This window comes from Dipodomys merriami, unplaced genomic scaffold (genome assembly GCF_024711535.1).
Source record: "Dipodomys merriami isolate MVZ:Mamm:240054 unplaced genomic scaffold, mDipMer1.0.p SCAF_7, whole genome shotgun sequence".
Lineage (NCBI taxonomy): Eukaryota > Metazoa > Chordata > Mammalia > Rodentia > Heteromyidae > Dipodomys > Dipodomys merriami.
Window position 1 is genome coordinate 19,115,185 of NW_027206290.1, and position 12,306 is coordinate 19,127,490.

A 12,306-nucleotide genomic window follows, 5' to 3' on the forward strand; every position below is an offset into this window, starting at 1 on the left:
AAATAAGCTGACAAGGAAGATCACAGGAAGATCACAACACTGAGTTAAAAGGTAAGAAAAATCCCCAAGACCCTTAACTAAGATGCTATGCTACAGAAATTATGCTTAGGAATGCAGTTAGAAAAGTAGACAACAGTCAAAGGAAGAAGGGTCTTGTGAGTAGAGCCAGAAGTTAAACTCTCTCTTGATATGGGAAGCAACAAAGATTTCAGCAATTAACAGTGAACTGGTAGCTAAAGCTAATTAGTAAGCAGAGATATAGGAAGCAGTCAAAATACTATTTAAAAAAGAAAAAACTCCAAAAGCTACCATGATAATGTGCTCTAAAACTAAAAGAAAAAAATCTATTTTAATCTGAAAAGAAAGCATTAAAGAGTGGCTTCTTGTCTCTCTTTTTTTTTTTTTTTTTTTTTTTTTTTTGGTGCTGGTAGTAAGGCTTTAATCTCAGGGTCCTGAGCTCTTGGTTGGCTTTTCCAATGAAGTTCTATCACTTGAGCCATGTCTCTACTTCCAAGCTTCTCTTAGAACAAACACCTCACTTAAATTCTTAAATTCTCTTCGATGTCTTAGTTTCCTCAACTGTAAGATGAGGATATTAAGAACATCTATGCCACAGGTTGTGTGAAGATAAAAGTAAATGAATCCACCACAACATTGCCTGCATGTACTACAAGTTCAACAGTGCCAACCATGGCTGTTTTTCTTATTCGTATTCGGGGAATTAAAGCTGTCAGCAGTTAGTGTATTTCCAAAGACGGTAAATAAAAAGTGAAAAGATTAGCTTTTACGGGAGACATAGATAAGTTTGTCTTACGTATGTATTACAGAAAGGTGACAAAGTAAAAATAATCCTCTCCCATTTTATTTTCAGGTAAGAATTCAGTAATGTCTCAAACTCCTGGTCTCAAGGGATCTTCTAAGCCTCTCAAGCAGATGGGACTACAACTGTGAATAGCTAATCCAAGTAATTATTAATTGTAAGCTGTATGTATAATTTCTAGAAAAGTATCGATTCATTACTTAAAGACTATCTTTCATGAAACCCAAAGACTTCCAATACCTTGCAGGTTGGCTGTAACTTTTGAAAGCTTTTTACTATGTTGAAAGTAGTTTTTTTTTTCTCAATAAAGGGTCTTGAACCCAGGACCTTGGGTATGGTAGGTAAGGGTGCTACCTCTGTGAGCTATACCCCAGTTCCTCCAACTTTTACATAGGCTGGCCTCAAATTGGTGATCTTTGTATTTCTATTTCAGAGTAGCTAGGATTGATTGTAGGCATTTGCCACCATGTCCAGACGAAAGTGATTTTATTTTATATAAGGACACCTATGAAGGTGTGTTTTTTTTCCCCTGAAGAATAAGGAAAAAATACTATACATGCTTCCTTATCCCATTTAATTCTAGCAACTCTAAAAATTCTAAATTCTAAACAAATTTGGGATCCTCACTTCTGAATAAGTAAATCAAATACATTAAGTAGATTCTCAAGACAAGACAGCTCAGAAGTGGTTTGACTCCAAAATCCATTCTTTAATACAAGAAAACAGTTTTGGGGACCACAAAGTTATTTAGAATCCTAAAACTATCTTGTTCCTACTAACTAGATTTCTTGAAGCTCTTTATTCTGATTAGTTGAAGCTCTTTACTCTGATTAGGGCATATCATATCCAGGTAAAAATACACTCTCAAAAAATAAAACAACAAAGTATAAATAAATGAGACAACAGGTATATTAAACCTATATTAAACATTATACAATGTATACATGTATAGAAATGTCATATAATACTCCATAAATAAATATTATATGCATCAGTTAAAAAAAATTAATTAAAAATGAAACAAGGTATTAATGGTTTATGCCTAAAATCCTAGGTACTGGGGATACATAGATTGGAAGGTTTATAGTTCAAGACTACCCTGTGTTGGCTGGGTACCGGTGGCTCACGCCCGTAATTCTAACTACTCAGGAGGCTGAGATCTGAGAACCACGGTTCAAAGCCAGACAGGGCAGGAAAGTCCATGAAACTCTTATCTCTAATAAACCACTCAGAAAACCGGAAGTGGTGCAGTGGCTCAAGTGGTAGAGTGCTACCCTGGAGCTGAAGAGTTGAGGGGCAGTGCACAAGCCCAGAGTTCAAGCCCCATAACCGACCAAAAAAAAGACTACCCTGTGATACTCCCTGACAAAAACAAACAAAAAGAAGATTGTTGTGAGATCCTACCTTAACTAATAGATAGGCACTTGTCTATCATCTCTGCCATTCAGGAAGCTGAAATCAGTAGGATTGCAGTTTCAGGTTGGCCAAGCCAAAAAAGTTTGTGAGTTCCTACCTATCTCAACCAAAACAAGGTAGGAGTGGTGGTGCATACCTGTCATCCTGCTACAACCAAAGTACAAAATAGGATTGTAGGCTAGGCTAGACTGGCCAAAAAGTGAAACTGTATCTCACACAGAACCTGAGCAAAAAGATCTGGAGGTAGGTTCTAGCAGGAGAGTGACTCTCAAGCAAGCACAAAGCTCTCAATTCAAAACCTGGGGCTGGGAAGGTGGCTCAGTGGTAGAGTGCTTGCCATGTATGCGTGAGGCCCTGGGTTCAACTCCTCAGTACCACATACACATAAAAAGCCCGAAGTGGCGCTGTGGCTCAAGTGGTAGAGCTGAAGAGCTGAGGAGTAGTGCCCAGGCCCAGAGTTCAGGCCCCATGGCCAACAAAACAAACAAACAAACAAACAAAAACTCAGTACCATCAAAAAAGAAAAAAAAGGAAGATATGACATATAAATTATGGCAAAAAGTTGAAGGAGAGTAAAATAGTTTAAAATGATTAAGATGAAAACATTATTGACAAAGAAATTTGGGGCTGGGCTTTGATGGTGCACACTAGTAATCTCAGGACTCAGGAGGCAGAAGCAGGAGAAGCACAGGTTCAAGAACAGCTTGGAAGCCAGGTGCTGATGGTTCACGCCTGTGATCTTAGCTACTTAGGAGGCTGAGATCAGAAGATTGAAGCCATAGAGGTAGGAAAGTCTGTGAGAGTCTTATCTCCAATTAACTACCAAGAAAGCCAGGAGTAGAGTTGTGGTTCAAATGGTAGAGCCATAAAGGCTCAGGGATGTGTCCAGGTTCTGAGTTTATGCCCTAGGACTGGAACAAAAATAAAATAAAATAAAGAGCAGCCTAGGCAAACAAAACAAAACAATAAAAAGGTCTGGGGCTAAAAAAAAATAAATTAAATAAATAAATAAAGGTCTGGGGCTAAATATGAGCAAATAAAGACAAAAAAAGTTGCCAAATATGCTTTATCTGAGAAAGTAATAATCTTGAATGAAGTAAGAAGATTACTAATAAAAAATGTTGAAATAATATATAACTTCCATACATTTAATAGCACTGTGGAGTTTAACATCTTAATTTTATAGGTATGTAATCTGTTTCCAAATTAGCACTGTAGTGGAACACTGACAGAAATCACCAGTAATGTCTTTCTGTTTGAGAAGAGCGAAATGGAGCAGTTTTTAAAAACAGTTCCAGGAAATTGTTTAAAATCAGAAATGATTAAGTTTACTTAAGATACCAAGATAAAACATCTTTTTTTCAAAGAAAGAGGCAGTATTATAAAGAACAGGTGTAGTTATGTCTGAACAGTAACACATGAACTTTATGCAGACCCGAGGGTTTCAAGTTAACTGAAGACTCTTTGAAAAAAAATTGAAAAGGCTAGCCTTATAAGCATACTATACATACTATACATTATACATACTATAAACTATATTTTATATGAAGAATTATTATAATATTTTATATGAAGAATTACTTCGTCTAATATTTTTCCTACCTAATATGTTTACAAATGTATAATTTTCATGATTTTAGAAAGCAGGCTTTATTTATATGAATAAGACTACATAATAATGTAATTTATTAAGTGAAGAATCTTGAGAGAATTTGGTTTGTACAAAAAAGTTCTACTTGCAACAGATTAACATCATCTGAAAAGAGTTACTCAGATGAGATTTAAATACAATTATCTTTGACTAAGTTGAGTTCTCCCCCTAGTGGTACTAGAGAACAATAAAATAGTCCCACAACTAATAATCATCTAAAGTGTTAAGGATTTTTCTTTCTTTCTTTTTTTGAGACAGTGTCTCACTATGTATAGTCCAAGCTGTCCTCTTACTTGTGTTCCTCCTACCTCTGCCTCCTGAGTGGAAGAATCACAGACACGCACCACCATGCCTGGCCTATTTATGGAATCTTAAAACTACATTAAATAAATGTTGAGCACTGAGACATTTGCTAAAAACATCTTTACTAAATGAACTAACAGCAAGTTAGCCAAAGAGCATGTAGTCCTAAATCCTCAAAGAATAACTAAAAGAACTCAAAAGTAGGAGCATAAGGTACAGAACACATAGCAGTTTCAAAAGATATAGTAGTACACAGAAGGCTATAATATTCTTCAAAATATTGAAACCTGCAGGAACAGGATAATCTGGAATATGCTGAACACAGTGAGCATGGAAAGTGGGCAAGTAACAGCTAAGAAACAAAATTAGGGGCTGGGAGGCTGGGAAGGTGGCTCTGGGAAAGTGGCTCAGTGGTAGAGCACTTGCCTTGCACGCATGAGGCCCTGGGTTCGATTCCTCAGCACCACATAACCAGAAAAAAAAGCCGGAAGTGGCGCTATGGCTCAAGTTGGGGAGTGCTTGCCTTGAGCTGAAGAGCTGAGGGACAGCGCCCAGGCCCAGAGTTCAGGCCCGTGACCGGACCCCCCCCCCCAAAAAAAGAAAGAAACAAAATTAGGCTGGGCACCAGTGGCTCACACCTGTAATCCTAGCTCCTCAGGAGGCTGAGATCTGAGGATCGCTGATCAAAGCCAGCCGGGGCAGGAAAAGACCGTGAGACTGACTCCTATCTCCAATAAATCATTAGAAAACTGGAGTGGCGCTGTGGTTCAAGTGGTAAAGTGCTCGCCTTGAGCCGAAGAGCTGAGGGATAGCGCCCTGGCCGAGTTCAAGCCCCAAAACCGACCAAAAAAGAAAAGAAAAAGAAAAAGCCAACTGTGGGGGCGATCCACGAGACTTATCTCCAATACACCACTAGAAAACCGGAAGTGGCAGTATGGCTCAAATGGCAGAGTTCCCAGGCCCAGAGTTCACGCCCCACAACTGACAGAGAAGGCAGGAAGGAAGGGAGGAAGAAAAGGAGGGAATGGAGGGAGAGGAGGGAGGGGAGGAAGGAGAGGGAGGGGAGAGAGAGAATGGAGGGAAAGGAGGGAAGAGAGGGAGGGGAGGGAAGGAAGGGGAGGAAAAGAAGGAGCTAGCCAGCCAAGAACCAGCAGCTCACTCCTGTAATCCTAGCTACTCAGGAGTCTGGGTCTGTTCAAAGCCAGCATGGGCAGGAAGTCTGTGAGACTCTTATCTCCAATTAACCACCAGAAAACTGGAAGTGGCACTGTGGCTCAAGAGTGGTAGAGCATTAGCCTTAAGTGAAAAAGCTCAGGGCCAGTACCTAGGCCCTGAGTTCAAGCCCCATGACCAATAAGAAAAAAGCAAAAAGAGAAACAAAGTTAAAAATATAGGTCTTGATAACAATGAGATAAAGAGGATTTCATGCTAAGGAGTTCTGATGTGATTTGGTAGTAGACAAAAGACAAGCTTGTATGTTTTATAAAAGATCAGCCACCTAGGCCCTAAGTTCAAGCCTCAAGAATAGCACACACACACACACAAAGCTGAACTTTACTAATCACTAAGAAAATGTAAACCAGGGGCTGGGACCGTGGCTCAGTGGTAGAGCGCTTGCCTTGCATGCCTGAGGCCCTGGGTTTGATTCCTCAGCACCACATAAGCAAAAAGAAAAAAAGCCGGAAGTGGCACTGTGGCTCAAGTGGTAGAGAGCTAGCCTTGAGCTGAAGAGCTGAGGGACAGCGTCCAGGCCCAGAGTTCAGGCCCACAACTGGACCCCCCCCCCCAAAAAAAAAAAAGTAAACCAAAATCACAGTTGAGATATCACTTCAAATACACTGGCCAAACGAGAGAGAGAGAGAGAGAGGAGAGAGAGAGAGAGAGAGAGAGAGAGAGAGAGTGTGTGGCGCACGCGCGCCACTCAGTGTTTGAACTCAATGTTCAAGTGAAGCTAGCATAGCTTCACTTCTGTTTTTTTTGGCGCATAACTGGAGATAGAGTCTCATAGACTTTCCTGCCTAGACTGGCTTTGAACCATAATCCTCAGATCTCAGCCTCCTGGGCAGCTAGCATTAAATGCATGAACCACTGGCACTTGGCACAGATTTTTTTACTTTTTTGGTCAGTGGTGGGGCTTGAACTCTGGGCTTGGGCACTATTCCCTCAGCTCTTCAGCTCAAGGTGAGCGCTCTACTGCTTGAGCCACAGCGCCACTTCCGGTTTTCTAGTGGTTTTGGAGATAAGAGTCTCAAGGACTTTTCTGCCCAGGCTGGCTTTGAACCGTGATCCTCAGATCTCAGCCTCCTGAGTAGCTAGGATTACAGGCCTGAGCCACCGGTGCCTGGCACAGATTATTTTTTTTAAGCCTCAGAAAATAAGCAAGGGTGTCCAGGATAATTAATGATGTGGAGAAAACAGAACCCTTATGAACTGCTTATAGGAATGCAAAATGCAGGTTCTATGAGAAATAGTATGGCAATTCTACAGAAAACTAAACAAAATTACAATATGATCCAGGTGCTATATACACTCAAAAGAAATAAATGGGGCTGGGAAGGTGGCTCAGTGGTAGAGTGCTTGTCTTGCATGCCTGAGGCCCTGGGTTCAATTCCTCAGCACCACATAAGCAAAAAGAAAAAAGCCAGAAATGGCGCTGTGGCTCAAGTGGTAGAGCGCTAGCCTTGAGCTGAAGAGCTGAGGGATAGCACCCCCGCCCAGAGTTCAGGCCGCACGACCGGACCCAAAAAAACAAAAAAAAAAAAAAAGAAAGAAATGAAAGGACTTTAACAGATACTTACACATTCACATTCATAGTAACATCATTCACAGTAGCCCAAACTTGGAAGTAATGTTGATAGATGATCAAAATGCTATACATATGTGTGTGTATATATATCCATATATATATATATATATATATATATATATATATATATATATATGCTATAAGTCTGTTATACTGAATCTCCAAAATACCCAACAAAATATATATATACACACAATAATATATACAATATATACATATGTATATATACAATAATGTTATTAAGTCTTAAGAAGGAAAATAACTTTAACACAACTACAGAATCAGTGACCTTTAAAGACACTACTCTAAGTGAAATAAATAAGCCAGTCACAAATAATGCATGGTTATATTTTACCGTGATTTAAAAAATGATCTTGAAAATGAGTAAATACTGAAAATAGAATTGCCATTGTGAGCATGAAGATATAAATAAGTAATTATGCAGGTGCACAGAGAACTGATACATTGCATTTGCATCTATTTTATTCTCTTCACTGGTACCTGGATCTCAAGCTCTGCAATGTGCTGCTGTAGTTCAGCCACAGCCGCCATGCTATCTGCTTCCCGGAGTCGCACAGCCATCACCTCTTCTTTGTTCTAGGCAAACAAAGTAACACACCAGGTATTTTGAAATTGAGACTTTCCAGATATCAGAAAAGAAGTATACTGCATGAATCTTACATTATTACTCAACAATTCTAAGACTGCACACATAATCAAACAGTAAAGTATAAATATCCATACCTAGTGGGATAGGAAACAAATTATAAGCAGCTATATGAATTTTAACAATTACTTATCAACAAATTATATAATCATATAAAACTAAATGAAAATAAATCAGATTCTTACAATTGGAAGAATGGCTTCTTTGAAAGTTACATTTGTTACTGAATTGTCCCAATACAACAAGGTTAAATATGTACATATAATCAAAAAGTCCTGGGTGCTAGAATGACAATCCAATGATATTGATTATTCAGATTTACAAAAGGCATTACAAAAGAATGAACTAACTTCTACCTTAAATGAGGAAGACTCTATCATTAATGAGCAATTAAAAGTTATAATATTGTCTCAGGTCTTAAAATCTTCTAATATTCTGAGTCTATACCCATCCCTTAGATAAATTCAGTGAAAATAATTATTTTCACCAGTAAGTCACACAAATATTTATGTCCAAAGAATATTTTACTTTGCAAACATGTGTTAAGTTGAGCAACAATATTAAATCCAATAAGACTTTATCAAAATGGCTCAAGAAATGTTTGTATCAATTATGGGAAAAAGATTAAATTAGGTCTCTATTACAGATAAGATAGTAAATACAAGTTAGCATTATAAAATCTCAAGCTAAGTAGCAAAGGCCCACCTGTAATCCTAACTACTAATTAGGCTAAGATCTGGAGGATTGTTGTTCAAAGCCAGCTCAGGCAGAGAAGTCTGTTAGACTTAATCTCCAAAATACCCAACAAAATGTGAGCTGAAAACATGGCTTAAGTGGTACAGCACCAGACTAAAAACAAACACAAAAACAAAAAACCTCACCTCAATCAACAAGAAAAATCAGTTAATATAAGCTCATATCACATAGTTTATTTTTAATTAGTAAAGTCATAGCCTTCAAAACAGACTACACATAGACTGTGCTTGCATTACTACAAATTTCAGTTCTATCTACAGATTTCTGTCAGTGTAAATTATAACAGCATGCATATTTATGAGGATGTAATTTCATCTCTGGATTTCAGTGACACTGATAAACCACTCAAGCTTCACTACTGGTTTTTAATGACACTAGAGAAACTTGATGGAATTACAGCTTTATATGTGCCATTGAAGGCTTATTTCTCAGAGAATATTAAGGCTGAAATATTACAAGTGCACCCTCCCTACCTTCTACTAGTGGATGTCTATCTTGGTCATTTTAAAATGTCTAAATTGTCTTTAGTAATCCATTCTAATGCTCCCAGTATATTCGATTATAGCTTACTTTAAGAAGAAAGTACTTGATTTCAAATACTTTGATGCTTTTTAAATCAAAGGCTTCACACACATAAACCCTAAACTGATTAAAATAGTAATGGAAAACATAACATTTTTTTCTGATCTATTAGTACATAAGTATTTCTTTTGCTCACCTCTTTATCCAAAAGATATAAATCAATATTGACTGTCCACTAATACATAAGATACTAATCAAAGCAGAGGAGGCCCAATCTCTCCAAATTATGTCTTTTTTGGTTGTATCATTAAAGTCTTCAGCTTTGAATGGATATTAGGCAAACAAATATTGTAAAGGGAAACTAGTAAATGTCACTACTGTGGTAGAAAATGAGGTTTCTTGCCTAAAATTCACCCTAGTAGCAAGAGAATTAACGTGGCCCAAAAGCAACCACAAACCACAAAACCAAGTTCAGAAAGCCAGAGCACAGCTGGTCGGTACAACACTGGGCTATTATGCAGTAGGCTCTGGGTTCAATCCCATGCATGGCAAAAACAAACACACCAAGTCGGTTTGAAAACAGGTTTGTTAGCCAGGTGAGGGTGGCTCATGCCTATAATCCTAGCTACTCAGGAGGCTGAGCTCTGAGGATCATGGCTCAAAGCCAGGCGTGAAAGTCCATGAGACTCTTGTCTCCAATTACCAGAAAACCAGAAGTGGTGCTATGGCTCAAAGTGATAGAGCACTAGCCTGCACAAAAGAGCTCAAGGACATTGTCCAGGCCCTGTCAAGCCCCATGACACACACACACACACACACACACACACACACACACACACACACACACACACACACACACACACACACACACACACACACACACACACACACACACACACACACACACACACACACACACACACACACACGAAATGAAAGAGAAAAAGAGAGAAAGAGAGAAAGAGAAAAAGAAAAATCTACTCATGATACTAAAGATCTACAAAAGGCATTCTTACATTATTGATATGTTTACCTTGCATTCAATCTCTGCCTGTTTGCGCTTTGCTTCACTTAACTGAGTAAGCAGTCCTTTGTTCTGGGCAGAAAGATAGTGCAACTTCTCCTGTAGATTGGTGACCTCTTGTTCTGCTCTTCGTAGATGATTACTGTTGATCTGGTTCTAATAATCAGAGATATAAATAAGTAAAAAGCCTTCCAATTTTCATACCTATCCATTTTACAGCTTGACATTATAAAAATGTTTTCAGTTACAGGTCATTTTTACTCAACAAATACTGAGAAGAATAAAATAGAAACTGCTTTAAGGGCTGGGAAGGTGGCTCAGTGGTAGAGCGCTTGCCTTGCATGCATGAGGCCCTGGGTTCGATTCCTCAGCACCACATAAGCAAAAAAAAAGAAAAAAGCCAGAAGTGGTGTTGTGGCTCAAATGGTAGAGTGCTAGCCTTGAGCTGAAGAGCTGAGGGACAGTGCCCAGGCCCAGAGTTCAGGCCCCACGACTGGACCCAAGGAAAAAAAAAAAGAAGAAGAAGAAAACTGCTTTAAAAGTCTAGCTCTCCAAAAGAATATAAGTGGTCCATATTAGAAACTCTCATTAGAACGCAATAGATCACTTATTTAAAAAAATTTCAAACTGTAAGGATTTTTACACAAAACTTAAAGATACTTCCGAAACAGAATGCAAAGTAGGCAGAGTAGTACATATTTAACTTCTCAAATCTCAAAAGAAGGCAGAACTTACCAAAAGATACAGAGCATCATTGCTTACTGGACTGGGGGTGCCAGTGGCTCACGCCTGTAATCCTAGCTACTCAGGAGGCTGAGATCTGAGGATCCAGGTTCAAAGCCAGCCTGGCAGGAAAGACTGTGAGACTCTTATCTTCAATAAACCACTAGAAAACTGGAAGTGGCACTGTGGCTCAAGCGGTAGAGCGTTAGCCTTGAGCTGAAGAGCTCAAGGACAGTGCCCAAGCCCAGAGTTCAAGCCCCATGACCGACAAAAGAAATAGCCATTCAGGCTTGAGCCAGTTTGAATTCTCAACCTTAAATTATTCCAGTAGTGAAAAAAACAACAGGAGACTTTCATAATCAAAGACAGGTAAAAATGTAGTTCCTCATTTAGTAGTTAAACAAGTTACTTAATCCCATAAAATTTCAGCACACTGGAAAAAAAAAAAATCCAGATACTATCACTTGTCTTCTAAGGTTGCATTGTGAATACTATATGAGAAAATCATATAAATAAAGTCTTACACAATGCCTGAGATTTTACAAACACACAATAAATGCTCGGTTATTACTCAAACCTATTCTATCTCCTCTACTAAAACAGCTCTATCCTCAGTTTTAAGGGGGTGGAGGGGGTTTAGATAATTCCATAGACTTAAATCCAAAATTATATATTATTTCCAAGTTCCTTCATTTTTGGAAAGGGAGGGGAAGTACTAAAGACTGAAGTCAGTGCTTAGTGCTTGTTAAGCAGGCATTTTGCCATTTGAGCCAAGTTGTTTTTTTCTTTTTCTTCTTCCTCTTCCTCCTTCCCCCCCCTCCTCCCCCTCTTCCTCCCTTCCCCCACCCCCTTCCCCTCTTCCTTTCTCCTCCTCCTCCTCCTCCTTTCAGTTGTGGTGCCTGAACTCTGGGCCTGGGCACTGTCCCTCAGCTCTTCAGCTCAAGGCTAGCGCTGTACCACTTGAGCCACAACGTCACTTCCGGCTTTTGCTGCTTATGTGGTGCTGAGGAATTTAACCCAGGGCCTCATGCATGCAAGGCAAGCAGTCTACCACTGAGCCACCTTCCCAGCCCCTGAGCCAAGTTTCTAAGCTACTTTTTGCGTTGTTTTGTTTTAGTGCTGGCTCTGGGGCTTGAAGCTAGGGCCTGGACTTTTTTGCTCAAGTCTAGCTCTCTACCACATGAGCCTGCTCAAGTAGTTCATTGTAGATAAAGATTCTTTCTTGCCTGGGCTGGTTTCAAACTTAGATCCTCAGATCTCAACCTCCCAAGTAGCTAGGATTATAGGTATGAGCCACTGGAGCCTCGCTGCACTGGGGGGGGGGGGGGGGGTTGTGTGTGTGTGTGTGTGTGTGTGTGTGTGTACGCGCACACATGCATGTGCACGGTGAGCTTTTGTGCTCAAAGCTAGAACTCTTGAGCCACAACTTCACTTCTGGCTTTCTGGTGGTTAACTAGCTATAAGAATCTCTTAGAGGATACAGGTGGACCTGTTGCAACAATGAGAAGTACAAGTTGTCATGTCCAAAACGAGCTTTACAACATTGGTGCTGGGGGGGGGGGAGGATTGGGATTGGGGGGGAAGGGGGAGGCTGGGAAGGGATGTGAAGGGTAAAGGA

At 39.6% G+C, this 12,306-nt stretch overlaps 1 protein-coding gene across 6 annotated transcripts in view; it reads right to left on the reverse strand.

Annotated features, from left to right (window-relative positions):
• The window catches only part of Evi5 (ecotropic viral integration site 5), a 144,040-nt gene that overhangs the window by 36,530 nt on the left and 95,204 nt on the right, over positions 1-12,306 (reverse strand). For all 6 annotated transcript variants that reach the window (XM_070007662.1, XM_070007660.1, XM_070007663.1 and 3 more), the window contains 2 exons: positions 9,975-10,121; positions 7,498-7,593 (listed from right to left, as the gene is read on the reverse strand). In XM_070007662.1, coding sequence (XP_069863763.1) covers positions 7,498-7,593; positions 9,975-10,121 — 243 coding nt within the window. The remainder of the gene's footprint in view (positions 1-7,497; positions 7,594-9,974; positions 10,122-12,306) is intronic.